The 20,076-nt window shown below is 37.7% G+C and overlaps 1 protein-coding gene across 1 annotated transcript in view; it reads left to right on the forward strand.

Moving 5' to 3' along the window:
• The first annotated feature begins 6,688 nt into the window (after window positions 1–6,688).
• The window catches only part of LOC126174881 (corepressor interacting with RBPJ 1), a 91,945-nt gene continuing 78,557 nt past the window's right edge, over window positions 6,689–20,076 (forward strand). The window contains exons 1-2 of the mRNA XM_049921299.1: window positions 6,689–6,887; window positions 7,495–7,589. Coding sequence (XP_049777256.1) covers window positions 6,816–6,887; window positions 7,495–7,589 — 167 coding nt within the window. The 5' untranslated portion in view covers window positions 6,689–6,815. The remainder of the gene's footprint in view (window positions 6,888–7,494; window positions 7,590–20,076) is intronic.

The following is a 20,076-nucleotide window of genomic DNA, read 5'->3' on the forward strand; positions in this document are numbered from 1 at the left end:
CTCTCTTCTACTAATCCAATCTGGTAAGGGTTCCAAACGCATGATTAAGAGTCAAGAATCAGTCAAACAAGTGTTTTGTAATACCATTCTTTTGTGGATGAATTATGTTTCCTGAACATCCACCACTGAATCTCAGAATGGCATCAGCTTTTTCTTCAATACTGACTGTAGTATTTAGGAGATAGGTTGATTAAAAGGGAAACCAATGCTTATAGTCTTTGTAGGTTCAGAGAAAGCTTCTGATGAAGTTGACTGGAACACACTCCTTGAAACTCTGACGGTAGTAGGGATAAAAAGCAGATAAATGAAATGAGCATATGGCATCATTGGTCGGGAGGCCCCAGTTGGGGATGTTTGGCCCCCATGTGCAAGTCTTATTTCATTCAACACCACATTGGACGACTTGCAGCCAGTGATAAGGATGAAATGATGATGAGGACAACACCCAGTCCATGAGTGGGGAAAATCTCCAACCCAGCCAGGAATCGAACATGGGCCCACTGGCATGGGAGGCAAGCACAGTACCACCCATTCAAGCAGGAGGACTAAAATGCAGGTAGCGAAAAGTTATTTATAACTTGACCATAAACGACACTGGTGTTATAAGAGGAGAATCACTGAAAGGGAAGCTGAGAAAGGAGTGAGACAGGCTAGTATCCTTTCTTCAATGTTATTCAGTGTGTACATGAAACAAAGACAGAAGGCAACAAATGAAAATTTGGAAAATTTATCTGAGTTTTGGGAGAAGAAATAAAACTATGAAGTTTGCCAATAACACAGCACTGCTTTTGGAGCTGGCAAAAGACTTGAAAGAGTGCATGCATGGAATGGATAGTGTGTCAAAAGAGGATGTAAAATGGCCATCAACAAAAGTAAACCAAGGGTAATTGAATGTAGTCGAATCAAATCAGGAAATGAGGCAACAATTCGATTAGTAAATGAAATTTTAAAGGTGTAGCAAAAGGACTAGCAAAGTAACTGACTATGTCTGAAATAGAGGGGAAATAAGATGCAGAATAGCAATAGCAAGAAAGGCGTTTCAGAAAAAGAGAAATATGTTAGAATCAAATAGAAACTTAAGTGTTATATCTTCTCTGACCATATTAACTTAGAGTGTAGCATTGAACATGAGTGAAATTTGGAGTTTAAGTAGTTTACATGAGAAGAGAATAGGGGCATCTGAAATATGGTGTTACAGAAAAATGTTGAAGAATAAGTGAGTAAATCGGATTACTAATGAGTGGCCTTGAATTAAATAGAGAAGAAAAGAAATTGTCACAATTTTTCTAAAAAAAAAAGGGGATAGGGTGATGGGTGATATCCAAAGGCAACAAGGAGTCAGTTTAGCATTGGAGGAATGTTCGGGTTTAAAAACTGTAGAGTAAGACAATGGAAACAGGCAGGTTCAAATGGATGTAAATCTCAGCAGTTATCGAGAGAAGAGTCTTGTACACAATAGAGTAGTATGGGAAGTTGCCACAGCCAGTCTTCACAATGAAAACAAGACAGATGTATAAATTATATTGCGAAGGAAATGAGTGAATTGAAGTCTTTGGTATCACCCATTAGCTTTTTGCAATAACAGTGTTCTGAAAGAGACACCATGTTTGCGTATTGGATTCGAAAGTTAGTTTGTTTTGTATTAATCATTTTTGTGTTAATTTTTATGGTGTTATTAGAGGGCACTTTTAAGTGGGTGGTCCCTGGATTTGTGTCATCTGGTGGCAATGTTTTGGTATTTGCATGTGTGGTGAAAAATGTTCAGAATTCGCTGCTCTGATATGTTCATTTCCTTGAAATGGTTGCAACAGTGAAGTTTAGAAGTCACAGGTTACAGTGGTAGGTGGTTGGTATGGAATCGAATATTTGCTTTTTACATAAAATTTATGTCATTGTGGAGTAGTTTATGTGCTGAAGTCACAATATTTGTCTTGCCAATATTACTGTTTTACAGTCATTTGGCAGTTACATGTGTTGGTGTAACAAAGGTAAGAGGTAGAACTCAATTTGTCATGTGACTTGGTTTGGGATGCCAAGACTCTGAGTTCCTGTTGGTGGCATTCAATTCATCGTGTGACTTTGTCTGAGATGCCAAGGCTTTCAGATCCAGTTGTTATGCGGAATTTTTCTTTATATATACCTTGTTTCTCTCGTGTCAGTTTTAAGAAAGGTGTAATAAAGCTATAGCTCTATTTACACAGGAACTTTATCTGTTATCTACAGAAGACATCATTTCAGGAATACAACTTTCAAAGTCGATACTTTTATAGTTGTCATAATGCAGGTTTTCCTTTAACATGCTCGAACTAGCAGAAGGGAGATCATGGAGGAAGGTAACTATTGTTAAAATTATTATTTTGATCTCGTGGTCTGGCACATTCAGGACATATATTGTTCTACTACAATCTGGCAATGATTTTCCTAAATCATTTAATCGAATGCCACAATTATTCCTCCAGCTAGAGTGTGTGGTATGGTATCTTTTTTGCACGCATACCTCTGCTGATGCAGTCAGAGTTTGGATGCTGCGCGGGACTACCATACGTCTGCAGTTATGCCGACATGCCCGCATTTTCGACGTTTAATGTAGCGTCTGAATGCACTTCTACGATTTCGCGTTGTTTTGAGAATTATGTTCTTTCTATTTTCAATTTCCTCTCAAATGGTCAACAATTTACACACCGGTACTTCGGTTGTTGCATTACATTATTTGTTAGTTTTTTTAAAAACGATCGATTATGTCACTAAAAACGAATATATCTATGTATATTACTTACAATCGATGTTTAGTTCTTTTTAGCTTAAGGCCTCCGTAAACAATCAAACAGTTTATCACACTGTACTATGTTTGCCAAACATCTGACAGAGTATGGTGCTGTTTGGTGTGTGTCAAGCATAGATCCTGTCTGCAAGAAACTTTTGGAAAAATGCTCGTTTTACAAGTCCCACAACCGTAATGACATTTCGACGACTGCATGATCGACTTTGCGACAAAGAAGAATATGAATAGTTGGAAATAAAGAGACAATAGTTCTGAGAAAAAATACAAGTTTTATTGCAACTCGTTTAAGCCACAGCATTTGAAACTGTATTCTTAGGCTCCAGCCTCAACACAGTTGGTAAACGCCAGATATTCGGAAATAAAGAGCCAAATATTAGTAAAAAGGCAGAAAATGGATTTTATTGCTGCTTGTTTTAGTTGCATCAGTGCCTAACCATTCCATAGGAAAACGCCACACATTCGTACATAAACAGCGAAACATTTGTGGTTCAGAAGAATATGAATGTTAATACTCCTCATTTCACTCGCAGCAATTTAAAATGTCCTCTTAGATTCCAGGCTAACCACACACTCAAAAGGCGGCGCATATGTGGAAATAAAGACGCATATTTTTGTGAGAAGGAAGAATATGTATTTTATTATTGTTCGTTTCAGTCGCAGGAATTTAAGATATCCTCTTAGGCTCTTGCCTAACCACACAATTGGAACTCGCTAAATATTTATTTCATCCTTCGTGCTCGGACCAGACAATGTAAATAACAAACAGTATTGTAGAATACATTTATTACTTTCAGTAGAAAGTAATAGAACGTGTTAATAACACTGAAAAAATTGCATGTAATGGGATGCGAACCAACAACTTTCGATTTCAGCAACCACGACGTTATTCATTACACTAGCACTTAACCATGCGACGTCTGGTCAGGACCATTATATTCTGTCTTGAAGGCTTGTACCGTTGATGGCTTATGAAGTGAAATTTAAAGACAATGGTGATGCGTTTGTGATAAATTTTCAGTGATTAGCCATAATGAGGAGGCATACTATAAATTGTAAAGTAAGTGTTTTATTCTTATTTTGTAAGTTGTTGACGATAATAATTCTCTCCTAAGAGAGCACTCTTATATGAAGGCACTGGCTGTCGATAAATCGTTACGTGACATTTTATTACATAAATAATTATAATAAATCATTCCAAGAATGACGTGTTTCTGTGAATCTTTGGAACGTGTATGCAACCTTCTGAGAGGCCAGTATCGAATGCCAACATCAGTCGATAGCCAATCATGCTGTTGTCGGAAACGAGAGTCCCGAAATTTTGATTGAAGAAAAGTTTGGCAATAGGGCGGACATTGTTTCGTGAAAATTGTTTTATTATAATTTATCTCACTGTATCGTGAGTCTCAATTGTGGAAATTACTATCAAGGATAAAAAGAAAAAGCACTGACCAATACCAAAATGTTAGAGGTCTCATTTTTTCCAGCCATATATTACGGAGGATTAGGTTCTGAACAAAATATTTCGTGCATAACATGCATGCAATAAAATTAAAGAAACTGAAGTTTTCCGGTTCTTCCACAGGCGATGTGGTCTATATTTTAATGAACTGTCATTGGAGCCGGCCGGTGTGACCGTGCGGTTAAAGGCGCTTCAGTCTGGAACCGCGTGACCGCTACGGTCGCAGGTTCGAATCCTGCCTCAGGCATGGATGTGTGTGATGTCCTTAGGTTAGTTAGGTTTAATTAGTTCTAAGTTCTAGGCGACTGATGACCTCAGAAGTTGAGTCGCATAGTGCTCAGAGCCATTTGAACTGTCATTGGAGGACCAAGTAGATGAGGGTAAATTTTCAGTGTGATGGAGATGTAGCTCTAAACAAGTTATTAAACGCTTTACTGTCCATCTGCAGAAACTGGTGCAATCACGAGGTTTTAAGTGTAACATTTCCATTAACAGGTTCATTTGTATACTTCTTTCTCTTAAACCTTTCCCTGGAGCAGCATCTTTTTTCTTCCTCTTCTTTACACGCAGTGGCAGAGTCTATGTTAAGAAACTCTTTATATGCATTTGTAGCCATTCCTACCAGTGCCAAAATAAGCATATATGAAAAGTGTCTGCTTCAAAACTCAGATTCAATTGACGATCATTTTTGCTACCTGTGAGGGGTTTGTTACACACCTCCATGGCTACATAAGAACGAATTTGATAGACAAGTTTACTCTTTTACTAGTGCCTTAAGGTGTTTGCAAAAGTTCCATTGTCCGCTCGAAAAAAGTTGATGTAATCGTCGGTTTATGAGAGTAATATTTCCCTTAGCCAATTTTCATGGGCGAATTTCTCATTTTAAGCGATTCCCTGGACCAGCAGCTTGTTTTCTTCTTTCAACACAGTACCAAAGTCAGTGCCATGACAACTTTGTTTGCATTTGTGGCCATTCGCACCACTGTCAATATACGCACGAACACTAACAGTGTGCTTCAAAGTGAGGTTTAACTGGCAAACTTTTTTTTATACATGTAAGGGTTTGTTTGACTGATGCTTTGGCTAGGAAACAGCGCATTTGAAAAACAAGTTTGCTCGTATCGATTACCTGGGCTACGCTACAGAGGAAAAAAAATCTAGCACCGCTAAGTACTATATGACGTCGGTAATACGCTATTCTGCCCTCTCACGGAGATCCGGACTAGAACCATCCTAAAATCGTGTTGGTCAGTGGCGTTGTGGGTGTCCTCATTTTGGGCGAAAAAAATAAAGAGCTACCATCTGTTGCGCAATATCACCAGTACCGTTATACTCGGGTCACACAAGGAACTAAGTTCTCTGTATTTATTCATTCACACTGGTTTCATAAACTCCATCATGGAGAAGAGCCATCAGGAACGTAAATGACAGGCAGAAGTTGCTACTGCTGGTGTCTTACGTAAAAATTAAGCTACATTTATATTTACGGTAGAAACCGTCAGTCTTCGCTTCCCTCCAATGCAGCTTGCATATACAACTCATGCAACGAAGACTCAAAACTCTCACAAACTAAAAGCGCTCTTACGATAAGCAAATACATGTCACTAAACCACTGCGTGCAAAAACTGTAAAGTTATAAACCAACAATAAATCTCACTACCATTCTTTCGCAAAAAACGACAGCTGCACCTAAAAGATTACCAGTACTTCAGAAAAATTTTATACGAACTTATCTTAGTAACTCATGCTCCCTATGGCATACAGTACAAAGAGCGTCTGACCTCAGGACGTGGACGTCAATATTTCTCAACGTGTGAAGCACACTACTAATCCTCGTGTTCAACGTGCACTATTCTAACCACGATTGCCACGCAACAACGAAAGTAAATTTCGCGGAAAATACTACTCTCAACCAGATGACTCCACGCTGCATGACGTACCCGCTTATAACAAAGCCTACCTTCGACAAACTCTCCTCAAGAAGTGCTAGTCATCCCAAAGTTTGAAGTTAGATGGCGGGTCCAGAGTTCTTACGCAGACCCAATGGAGATTTGTCAAAGTACTCGATAAGAGCAATGATAGATCCGATATGGAACCCTTTCATACAAGCTTCCAATAATGACTATTTGAGGATGAAAATTTTTAATGTAAACTGCAACACGAGGTTATAAAATATTACAAAATTATTCAAAAAAATACAAATATTTATTTTAGTTTGTGAGTACCTATTATCACATTCCATGGAGTTCCGCATGAGCTAGTGGCTAGTTTAAGAGTCTCTAAAGCGTGATCTAATTCCTCGAAAAAGTTGAGCCGGAAAAAATCTTTTCTCAAATGAGATCAAAAATATCTCTCAAAACTTTACCGAATCACAGTGCAATAGTCGTGATGAATAGCGATAGTTTGGTAACTCGAATGTATTATATCGAACTGTGCAATCGCTGTCACCTGTCACAGGCCTTTCAGTGTTTTGGAGAATGGAGTAGGACAGGGAGAGTGGTTGTGGAATAGTGTTTACGTTGTGTATTTTTATTGTTTATTGTGACTAGTGTTAGTGCCAAACACATATAAAAGATGGGGAAAGGATTTAATAATTATATGTGTAAAAAGTTTTTCCATCCTGCCTCTCGAGATAACTTAAAGAGAGTAAGCGTTTTATGATAGCTCACCAACAATTTCGTTTATCGGAAACTTGAGTTATACCACAAATAGTATGTTATTCTTGATAACCTCTTGTGTTCCGTAGAAGAATTTATATCATGGTAATGTGTAAAATGTGGCGGATATAAATTAGTAACTCACATTTGTATATTTTAAAAAAGATTTAGAGATGGTCAGCGTGCAGCGATGTGAATATAAATCAACTCGTTCAACATCATAACGATTTATCATGAAGAGGTTCCATGGAACATGAAACCAAATTATCTGCATCTTAGAAATTCTTTATTTAGAAATGCAGATACAATGTCACAATTTTGTTTGCATGAAGTTAAAGCATTATACCACATTTGACTGCTTTTGTATTCATTCCCATTTTGAGTATATTACAAAACAGAAAATATTAAAAGATATTGTAAAAGTCATTGCATAGTTGCACCGTGTTACTGTCCTCATTTAATCCAACCAATAAATTCCAACAAGCATCTGTCTCAATATGTAACCACCTATAACACTGTCATTTCGGTATATTGCTTATAGAATTGACACACGTACCTCAATTATTGCTTCAAAAGATGTAACTTTATAATTACAGGTATGGATGGCTGAACAGAAAGCTGATTCTTATAAGAAAAAGCAAGAAGAACTTAGAGTACAATATGAAAAGGAGCAAGATTTGTACACCAACAAGTAAGAATATGTAATTTACATGTAATAACAGTGTAGCACTTTTTATTGTCACAAGTAAATCTGTTCTGGCCTATTGTTAGTATGTATTAATCACATTCCAATTTTCATGTTTATTTTAACACAGCAAGTAAAAGAATGTCTGCCCTTAACTGTTGAAGAATACTAATCATTATAGAATGCTCATGCAAGATTGAGCTAACCTGAGTTGTTCTTTGTTTCATGCAATTAAAGTTCTTTTTTACTCTGCAAGAAAAATCAATCTGAGACCAATCATCTTGTGGTGCAGTTTTTTCTTGTTACGTTTGTGCTTGCTACGAAAATGGGATGAGAAATTCCACCATATGCAAGACACCTGTTTTCCTGTTTTGTTTCACCCATACATGTTTCAGCTCTTCTGTGCTGTCTTTAGTGGGTTTAATTTTTATTTTTAACTGTAAAATTGTTGTTAGGCCCACATATTAACATTTTTGTTCTTTATAACATTATGTCAAAGTTCGATTTATAGCTTAATTGGTGAAAATTGGATGTATGCATTAGTTAATATATCTTACATGATGCTATTGTCCATTTATTTTGGAAGCTATTCTGCTACACAGTATACAACTTGTCGCCTGCAAACAGCAAAATGTAATTTATTTTTTGTTTGTTATGCATTTACGAACGGAACTGAGTCTGTATAAAATTTTTTGTGTGTAACTTACAGTTTTGCGATTGTGGTGCATTCTCCTGTGTTTTTGGTGAAGTAAATAGGCTTACTTCGTGACCTATGGTCGCTTGGCACTGCAGTTTTTTGATTTCTCGAAACATAGGCAGAGTTTTCGTTGCCATTACGTGTTGTTGGGGCTGTGTGGTATTCATTTGTTTCATAGCATGTTTGGCTGAGTGAGGCGTGCAAGTTTGAATTGTATTTGTCAGTTTCAAAGTTTGCTGGGTAGTGGTTGTGTGCTATCAGGTGGCCTGCAAATTTTGAGTGGGAGCTATGCATTTCAGTGCTCTGAGGTGTTCTGTATACCTGGTTCTGAAATTCCTACATGTTTGCCCACATATACAGATTGACAGCAGTTGCAAGTAAGTTGGTATATACTGGACTGGCTGTATTTGTCAGTGTTGGTGGTATTTCTTCCAAGTCTGCTTTGTATTGTGTTGTTGGTTCTGTATGCAATGTTGAGTCCTTGTTTCTTTATTATATTACCCACCCTGAGTGTGACTTTGTTTTTGTAAGTCATTATGTGCCATTTGTTGTTTACTCTCAGCTGATTTGTTGTGTGTGTGTGTGTGTGTGTGTGTGTGTGTGTGTGTGGTGTGTGGTGTGTGTGCGTGTGTGTGTTCTGTGGTTATTTGTTGTTCGTTTTTATATTTTGTGGTTTACTTTGTATACTCTCCATTCTCCTGTGCAATTTGTTTTATTGTGTTCAGTTCTTGTGTGTAATCATGTTTGTTCATGGGTATTTTGTTCAGTTTGTGAAGTAAATATCTGAAGCTGGCTTCTTTGTGACGTCTGGGGTGATTGGATTCGGTAGAACAGTGTCTATGAATAAAGATTTTGAGTTTATGTTCTTAACAGTGCGCTTACCAAACAGTGTCGAATGTTGATAATTTTGTGTGCAGGTGAGTTGACAGCCTTGATATATCTTTCCAAAGCAAACATTTTCCATTATAGGTTGAACAATTTTCAGCTTATTTACTATTGGCCAGTTCGGACATCATAGCCATAGCAATCTACAAAATGTATCAAACAGAGATAGAACAAAACATGTAACGTAAAAAAAATGGACATAAAAACACACAAGTGGCAGAGTTGTCAATTTAATGTTGTATACAGCCTAGTACTTGCATTCATACACCTCTACGCAGCATGGTGCAACAGAGGAGATACAGAAATCAGTCCACCAGCCCACATGCGAAACTATTTTAAAGCATTAACATTATTTGTATCAAATAGTAACATAATGTTTTTAATCCATGCTTGCATGGATTGGGGGGGGGGGGGAGGGGACAAACCAGCGTATCGGGGTATTTGCCCTATGCGGCAATTTCGTGGAGGGGGGGGGGGGTCGTCGGCAAATTCATATTCTCGAAGGAAAAAATGTTGTCTCACAAAGCACCTAGCATCCAGTGCATGTGGGTCTGTCAATTATTCATATGATTTTGAAACGCGTCCCTGTTGGTTTGTGAACATTTTTCAAGACATTCAAAGTTGATTTCTGAATGAATCGTAAGTTGATTTTTGAATGTGTGATATCTGTGCCAGGGAAATCCACATTGAATCAAGAAATAAAGAACTTTCCAACCGACAAAAGGGGACTGGGCTATACAAGCTGAGCCGAATAAACCCAAATGGTTGAATACCAATCACTGTTTGTTTATGTGGTTGATTGGGTGTGCAAATGATAAGTGTTGTTATAATTATTAGCGGAGTCCATAGATTCAGACTATCAGAGTGGAAATAAACAACTAACAGGTAAGAAAGATTACATATTACCTTCCTGGTGTGTCCAAGAAAATGAAATTTTGGCTGAAAGTTTTTTGCCAGATTGCTACACTACTAAGTGCCAGTTTTACTGTCCCCAATTGCAGCCACTTAAATTCTATTCTGAGAATAGTGTGGAAAAATCATAGTACTAACACACAATAATGCCTAACTGGAGAATAAATGCGGGATAACTGAACCGTTGATTCTGGCAGGGTCAGTGAACTTAATCGGAGAATAAGTTTTGACAATGGCAGGAATAGTTACTGAATTAGTGATGACAAGAGTGTTTGTTAGAACGAGGAAGGAGAAGAAATGCATTACACAAATTATATGGAAGAACATGATGTTCCCAAATTTATATAAAAAAATTCCTACCACCACTGCTTTTCGATCTTGTGCTTGAGAAACTGGGATGTATGAGTGAAATGTGAAACTGTTTCCTGACATAAAACTTTTTGCTTGTAATAGGCCTAATAGGCATTTGATATTCATACTTCCTTAATTAAATTCTTTTGTGTTATTTATTTATATGTGGTAGATAAAAATTATCATTTGTGTCTAAACAGTCTCTTGACATGTGTTACAATTGCTGCAGTATTAGAAATGCCTGTTTCGTTTTATCTAGCAGACAGTTACAGAATAGGTGTAATCAAATAGAGAAACCACCCCACTCTTGGGTCTATTCATATTAACTGCTTTTCCAGTATAAGGTAATGACATTTTGATTTTTCATGTAACAAAACGTTTGATGAACTTTGATGAGGTAGCAGATTCTTTCACAGAAGGGAAAGCATGCCATGTAAAGTTGTAGCAAGATTAGAGAGAAAAAACTGCTGGGACCTACAGATTGAAGAAATGTGTACTGTCTTGCTTGTCTCTTGTCTGTACTGGTTTTATGTTGCCTATATTTAATATTATGTCACACAAAAGAGAAAGTTAATAGCTAAAAGGCAATAAAGAGTGGAAATTTTCTGAAGCATTCTTATTCTCCTGGTCACAGTTTATGAGTTTTTCTAAGTGGGTAGGGTGTCAAACTGGCTGACTGGGGATAGGACAGGAACCACAAGATATTTTAATTTCCACTGTCCTGATGGCTTCAATTACAAAATATATACATTTGAATTCCACATAGCAAAATACAGTGACATGCCGTAGAAGACTCCTGTGGGAAGAGGCATGGAACAGCACTTTGGCACACTTACAAGAAAATATTGTATATTACATTTCCTCGAACATACATGTTTCATACATGAAACTCTTCAGAAAAATGTGCACTACAAAATCAACACATTTTGAAAAATCCTTTTTTTTCCAAAATATTGTAGCTCTGGGGTTGTATACCTGTGGGAGAACTTGATGCTCTCTCCATCGGCAAAAGATTCTGGAATAGTCCCCCATTCAGATCTCTGGGAGGATACTGCCATGGGGAAGGTGACCATGAGAAAAAGAGTGAAGCTTCTGTTGGTTGGCTTATAAAAAATACAACTATTTTGAAGATGTACAGAGAATATATTGTCAGATATTTGTTCTGCACAAACACTTCACGGCATGAATCTCTGTCCCATCCCGTGTATATGTCTTATTGCTCTTTTCTGTAGTAGTAGTAGTAGTAGTATTCTTTTTAAATGCACATCAGCTGGACAGCCCCATGGCTCAATTCTGTGATTGAGAAAGGGGTAAAACGTTCCATAATATACTAATTTCAGTGCTTGGCTAGGAACTATCTTTGCGAGCTGGCTGAGGAGATATATGGCACTACTGACTTTTCCGCATACAAAATTAATGTGGTATGTCCACTGCAAATTTTCATCAACATACACACCCAGGAATTTACAGTTACCATTTTCTGTTGCAGAGATATTACACACACTATTCATATTGTTGTGATGAGAACTGCCTGTTTTAAATGTCAGTACTTGAGATTTTGTGACATTCACCTTGAGTCCCTGATCATTGAAGTATTTCGTTACTTCTATTACACCACTAGCAGCAAGAGATTCTAGCTCATTAGATTCACTTCTATACAATAAGATTGACGTGTCATCTGCATAGCTTACAATATGGGAGTTAATGGGTTGTGCAATGTCGGTAATATATATAAGGAAGAGAAAGGGTCAAAGGATTGAGCCCTGTGGTACACCTTATAATACAGGTTCGCTGGTGGACTGGGAGTTCATGATTTTATTATATAGTTTGTATGACAATTTAGTGCTTTGCTTACGATTCAACAGGTACGTTGTTAGAAGATTCATGGCTTGATCCCCAATACTGTAAGATTTTAGCTTTTTAAGAAGTACCCTATGGTTTACCGTATCAAGTGCTCTTGTCGGGTCCAAAAATATACTTGCAGTCTGCATCTTCTGGTCCAACAGACAGTAAACTTCATGGATGAATTGTGTAACTGCTGTGGTTGTACTTAGCTCTTTTCTGAAGCCATGCTGCGAATCTACAAGCAGTTTATGTTTTGTGAAAAAGACACTTATCTGAGAAAGGACAATACTTTCGATTATCTTACTAAAAATGGGAATTAATGATATTGGTCTATAGTTGGAGACATCTTCCTTACTTCCCTTTTTATACACTGGTTTCACTACACTCACCGAGCGAGGTGGCGCAGTGGTTAGACACTGGACTCGCATTTGGGAGGACGACGGTTCAGTCCCGAGTCCGGCCATCCTGATTTAGGTTTTCCGTGATTTCCCTAAATCATTCCAGGCAAATGCTGGGATGGTTCCTCTGAAGGGGCACGGCCGACTTCCTTCCCTAATCCGATGAGACCGATGACCACGCTGTCTGGTCTCCTTCCCCAAACAACCAACCAATCACTACACTCATTTTTGGAACCGTTGGATTCATGTTTTCTCTAATGCTGCAATTAATCAGGTGAGCAAGAGGTTTAGATTTGTTTTAAGCACGCTTTAGTAATAGCACTGGATACACCATCCCATCCAGACGAAAAATTTTTCTTTAGCATGTATATTGCCCTGTGAACCTCCTGCTCATTCACTTCCACAAATTCAAATTCAGTACATTGGGTGATATGGCATCGGGTCTCTACCTGTGAATCTATAATATGGGTTGATTGTTCACCAGAAATGTAATAGTTATTAAAAATATTACATATATTATCTGGGTTTTTTTATAATGTTACCATCACGTCTTATGCTGAATGGTGCCATGTTCATCTTGTTGGGACCTTTTTGGTATTTGTAACTAAGCTTCCAAGATGCTTTGCTTATGTTGTCAGACTGTTCTATTGTTTTGCTGGTAATCTGCTACCTTAGGTTAACAATTTCAGTTTTAAAAGTTTGCTTGGCCCTATTGTATTTTTCCTTGAAAACCTGCATAGTAGTAGCTTTATAAAGCTGGTTTAGATCATGTACTTGCTGTCTGAGCCTAATCAGATTTGTTGGGAGTTTTAGTCTAGGATTACTTCCATTTTGACAGTGTTTAACTACCTTCTGGATTTCTCTGAGTGGACAACTATATTCATAATGTTGCAGTAGCACTCTGTCTTGAGGCCACAAGTGGCCCATCGGGACCATCCGACTGCCGTGTCATCCTCAGTTGAAGATGTGGATAGGAGGAGCGTGTGGTCAGCACACCGCTCTCCCGGTCGTTATGATGGTTTTCTTTGACCTGAGCCGCTACTATTTGGTCGAGTAGCTCCTCATTTGGCATCACGAGGCTGAGTGCACCCCGAAAACTGGCAACAGTGCATGGCGGCTGGATGGTCACCCATCCAAGTGCCGGCCACGCCCAACAGCGCTTAACTTCGGTGATATCACGGGAACCGCTGTATGCACTGCGGCAAGGCCGTTGCCAATGTTGCAGTAGGATTGAGTAGAATACGTTCCATTTCTTATCTGACGCTTTTACCTGGTACACAGACTCCCATTTCTCATTCATTAGTTTGTCTTTAAGAGCATTAATATTTGAGGAATTCAGCATTCATTTCTGTAGCACAATTTTTGGTATTTTAGGCACAACTGAATTTTTGTATTCTATCACCTGACGGAAGTGGTCAGAATAAGGAAAATCTAGGTTACTGTAATTTACCTTATCTATAACATCTTTGTTGATTATAGGATAATCTATTCTAGTGGAACATGTCAGTCACTCCGGTGTCAGAGTTCACTATATTTACAAGATTGTATGAGGTCAGTACATCACTGAGTTTCAAGTTTACTATACTATTTGAGTTTGCATCTATAGTAAAGTAACCTAATATAGTAAGGTCATTAGAACCGGTCTGACCAACAACACTACTGAATTTATCCATAAACAGCATTACATCAGCTTTTGGTGGCCTATATACTCCAATCGCTTTATGCTTTGGTAACTTAAGATCATTACTGTGGACTGCAGTACCTGTCATTTCAGTTGATCCTTCTTTGGTGTGGTGTTCCAGAAAGGATTTTTTTTTAGCTTCTATATCCTTATTAACATAAACTGCCACACCATGACCTTTATGGTTTTGCCTACAATAACTATTTGCTAGCATGTAACTTTTTAATCTATAATATAGTACATGTAGTGAGTGTTCCTCTATGAATATTTGCAGAATGTCTAGTTTGTTTCAGAGATATTGCACATTTAAGTGCATTAACTTTAAGGGTGTTATCCCTTCTTGTTTATTTACCATCTTGCATGAATCAAAGTTGTTTGAATTACACTTTTTATGACATTTTGCATACAATGGTTTTTTAGAACTGACCTGCAATGACTGATAACTTATTTCACAGCCTGACTTTTCTTTGCGTGAATGGGACTGTCATATCCGAAATACATCCCTGAAAACTTTTATTATGATCCTTTATTCTAAAAAAGTCTCGTGGTTGTAGTCAAGAGCAGTTGGAGCTTTCTCCACACTGTCTTTCTCACACAGTTTGCTTATGTGGGAAACTAGCTTGGCCTTCCCTTTCCTGTTTAAGTGGAATCCGCATTCATCACGACTCATCTTACTTAAGTCTATCAAATGTACATGGCTAAATTTATCACACCGGTTCTTTAGCTCGGAATTGTAGTGTTGAATCTCTTTGTTTACACGTGACCACAGTGGTAAATCATGTCGCACTGGCACGTTTGTGATGACAATGTTTGTTTGAAATAGTTTTGGTAATATGTTACAGAAGCATTGCAGGGCTGTCTTGCTTTTGTTTTTGTATACGTTGTTGCCACCGCCAGTAATCACAACATGAGTGGCTTTGTTCAGTTGACTTGTTTCTGTTGTAATATTCTCCACCACTGCATTTAACATTGCACCAGGCTTGATTTTTGCAAAAACTGAATGCTTTGAAGGCATACTTCCACGAAAACGTTTGGATAGATCTTTTCCATGACTGTCGGTACACAGAAGGAACCCTTTGGTGCTTCTTAAGGTTGGTAAGTTCTTTTTTGGTTCTTTAGTGGGAGTTTTGTGATTACTTTCTGGTTCGATTATGTCTGTTGTGTTACTACAGTCCGCTACTAGTGCTGAGAATTTGTTTGATAATGGTATCACTGGGGCTGTACTTACATGTAGTTCTTGCTTGTTTGTTTTTTTCGGCACGCGCCACATTGTCTGCTCAGAATGACTATTAACAACGGTGTTGTCTTGAGTTAGGCGATAATTCCAATCCAGTGCTTTATATTTAGTTTCCAGCTCTTGATATTTCCTCAGAAGTTCTTGATATTTTGTATTGATTGACACCAAATCATCTGTTAACAAGCCTATTATTTTTTCTTTTTTCTTTAGCGTGTTTGTTATTTCGTTTTCTGCAGCACTTACGAAGCACTGTTGGCATGTCCAGTCATGTTCGTCTTTTATATAATTCAAATTGACTTTGACACATTTATCGTGGTACCAGTACTTGCAGTCGGCACACAGGATACCTCTTTTTGACCTTCTTCACGCAAATTTTACAAACCTCACAATCACTTTTTAAAGAAACTGAGACATCACTACACAAAAAATGTTCACTTGACGCCATCTTGCCAACATTCTACAAGTCATGACATGGCATGTCAGTTGTGTATGTCTCACAATATACCATCTGACTTTTGGAAAAATATCATCCACACAATTCCAAAGATTGTAAGAGCCGACAAGTGTGAGAATTGTCACAGTCATTTTAACAGCTCGTGCTCCAAGTTGCTGACAAGAATAATATACAGATGAATGGAAAAGAAAATTGAGAATGTATTAGATGACGATCAGTTTGGCTTTAGGAAAGATAAAGGCACCAGAGAGGCAATTCTGACATTGAGGGTTGTAATGGAAGCAGACTAAAGAAGAATCAAGACATGTTCATAGGATTTGTCAACTTGGAAAAATCATTTGACAATCACAAATGGTGTAAGATGTAGTCTTTCAACTCTAGTGTTTAGTCTGTACATTGAAGAAGCAATGACAAAAATAAAAGAAAGATTCAAGAGTGGAATGAAAATTCAAGGTGAAAGAGCATCAGTCATAAGATTCACTGATAACACCACTATCCTCAGTGTAAATGAAGATGAATTACAGGATTTGCGGACCTAAATGAACAGTGTAATGAATACAGGATGTGGGTTGAGAGTAAATTGAAGAAAAACAAAGGTAATGAGAAGTAACAGAAATGAGAACAGAGAGAAACTTAACATCAGGATTGATTGTCATGAAGTGGATGAAGTTACAGAATTCTGCCAGCTAAGCAGGAAAGTAACATGATCGTCGGAGCAAGGAGGACATAAAAACAGAGTAGCGAGGCAAAAAATGGCATTCCTGGCCAAGAGAAGTCTACTAGTGTCAAACATAGGGATTAATTTGAGGAAGAAGTTTCTGAGAATGTGTGTTTGGAGCACAACATTGTATGGTAGTGAAAGATGGACTGTGGAAAAACAGGAAAAGAAGAGAATTGAAGCATTTGAGATGTGGTGCAATAGAAGAATGTTGAAAATTGGGTGTACTGATAACATAAGGAATGAGGAGGTTCTCCGGAATATCGACGAGGAAAGGAATACATGGAAAACACTGACAAGACAAAGGGACAGATAGTAGGACATCTGTTAACACATCACGGAATAACATCCAGGTTACTAGAGGGAGCTGCAGAGAGTAAAAACGTGAACGTAAACTGAGGCTGGAATACATCCAGCAAATAATTGAGGACATATGTTGCAGGTGATACTGTGATGAAGAGTTATCAGAGGAGATGAATTCATTGGAGATCGCATCAAACCAGGCAGAAAACTGATGACTCAAAACAATTAACAAAGGTGCTACAGGTTGGATATAGAGGAATGTTCGATACAAGTTGTTGGTTTTGAACAGTGACTTAGGAAAAATGTGAGAAATGTTGTAAACAATGTGGCAACTGTAATGTGACATTATTGCAGATTTTTCTTTTCAATCAGGCTAAGCTACAGTTAATTCTGTCACCACAACCCTGTTTTCTCAGTATCACGTTCATTGGTTTCATCACTCACAACCAAACAGTTACCTTCCAGCCTAACCTATACCTTGGGCAAGGCTACAGATCAGTCTGTCATCACACCCAGTCTTTTTTATTTTTATTTATTTAAAACAGTGAATGTATGCATGAAAGGGTGACATGACAGCAGCGATTAACATTACATCGTTGGCCAAAGGCGATGACTCATATTAGACATTCCTCTTGACCTCTACAAGTTTATATTGATAATGTATATCTGTGTGTTATGCATAGATCTCCCTTCTTGGCACAAGGAAGAGGGATAATTACATGCTTCATTCCTGAAATGTAATAGAATGACATTAGTTACAATTTTATAACTAACTAAACCAAATACAGAAATGTCACCTGTGTATTACATACAGTGAGGAGTATAAAATCCACATAGAGAGCCCCACTTATGTCATCATTGTTGTAGAGTTAAATGAGCAGCATATCGATGGTAAGCAATGAAAACCTTGTGACGCCATTTTGTTAAATTTTTCAGGTGAAGCAAAGCAAGCTTATTAAAAAAATAATATTAAGTGCTACATGTATAACTATATAGTAGAAGCCTAGTTATAGACAAATTAGAGAAATCTATGCACTCTCAAATCCCCCTTTCATGATGGAGTTACTGATTACTGTAATTGTGCGAATTTTCAGACAGACAGATTGTGTTACGAGGTTTTCATTGTCTACCATCAATATGTATCTGTAAACAGCATTAAGCAAACCTCACTCCTTTCCCATATCCTCAATTTCCTCTCCTTAGCTGGACTATTGCACTTGTGTGTGTTGTAACACTGTTTTTAAATAGATAAAAAAAATTTACTCACCAAGCGGCAGCAGGACAACACACATATAAAAATAGGTTTTAGGTTTGCAAGCTTTTGAATCCAGTGGCTCCTTCCTCTGGCAGAAGGGTTGAAGGGGAAGGAAGAGGGGTGAAGGAAAAGTACTGGAGACCCAGAGCCCCGGGTCAGGGGAGACTTACTGGGCGGTTTCTGTCTGGTAAGTCTTCTCTGTCCTAGGGTTCTGGGTGATATTTCTGAACTCTGTCCCTGCTCCTAAACCTCACCAGTCCTTTTCCTTCACTCCTCTTCCTTCCCCTTCCAACCTTCTGCCAGAGGATGGAGCCACTGGATCCGAAAGCTTGCATATGTAAAAAAAATTTTATATTTGTGTTGTCTTGCCACCGCCTGGGGAGTACGTTTTTTATCCATCCACTTACATTGTATTGTCAAAAATTGATTATTTTCATTGTTATAATGTTGTTTTTATTTATATATTGTTAATGTAATTGTACAACACTGATGATGCTACTGAAATTTTGTATGTGGTTTTATGCTACTCATTGTATGTAATATACAGCTGACATTCTTGTTATTAGGTTTATTTGGCTATGGCTTTGTGACTAATATTACATGTTCTGTAATGCAGCCATAATAATGTTTAATCGTTTCTTATTTCTTTAATTACATCTTCTTTGATGAACTAGTGAGATTTCATGTTTTGTAACACCAATGTTCACTTAATGCTGATTTTAGATACGTATGAAAAGGCTGATGTACACTTACAGTGTCAGTGGCTCTTGGGTTGTGTACTGATGTTGGCAGTTTGTTTGTGTGGGTTGTAGGCAAACGGGTCATACTATCTGGTAGCCAATGAGAATCACTGAATCTTCTTTTATAAGAAGATATTAATTGATTACATTTGTTCTTGATATGCAGAGTGCCAGAATAACTTTTACTGGTATGATTATTATGAACTGGTGTAGTGCCCACTGCTTCACTTGTGTAGACTGCATTGTCTAGCTAAAGCTGTAGAAGCATGGTGTTTTCCAAATATACTTCCTCCAACAAAGTGATTCTGGTAGCTGGAGTTGAAAGTTTTTGTTAATCCTGCCTTTTTAAATTATTGTGGTGATGTTACCATAGAAATTTGTATTCCCTTATACACGCATTTCTTAATTTCTAATTGAGATAATAAAATATTTTCATGAAAACTTTCATCCCCATTGCACCCAACCTTGGGGGTTAAATTTCCAATTTTTGTTGTTTCTATGAGAAACCAAATATAAATTTTCATAGATTTAGTTTTGAAAATGCCTTCATAATAAGATACTTTCATAAAAAAACACTAAATCATATTTTTTTGTCATTTTTTAACAAGAAACCAAATACTAGTTTTCGTAGTTCTAGCTTCAAAATTGCCCTAATAACAGCTATATCCCTTATTAAATGGTGCCTGTGGCATAAGATCAACACCCTCTCCAAATTTCAAGTTTCTGTTTTTAGCAGTTTGGGCTAGGCAGTGATGAGTCAAACAGTCAGCACATTTCCTGTTATATATAATATTTTATACTTTGTTATGGAGTTTCGTACTAGATGAGCTGACAGCAATGCTTCACAATTGCTTAATAATTATGGGAATTGGATATACACTGCAAACTCCCCCCCCCCCCCCCCCCAAATCCCTCCCACCTGCCGGTTTCCTCCTCCCCCTATCTTCGACCATCTCTTTCTTCTTCTTCCCTCCTCTCTCTGCTCATCACCTCCTACCTCATCTCTCTGTCCATCCC

The sequence above is a fragment of the Schistocerca cancellata genome, chromosome 3, assembly GCF_023864275.1.
Source record: "Schistocerca cancellata isolate TAMUIC-IGC-003103 chromosome 3, iqSchCanc2.1, whole genome shotgun sequence".
In the NCBI taxonomy this organism is placed as follows: Eukaryota; Metazoa; Arthropoda; class Insecta; order Orthoptera; family Acrididae; genus Schistocerca; species Schistocerca cancellata.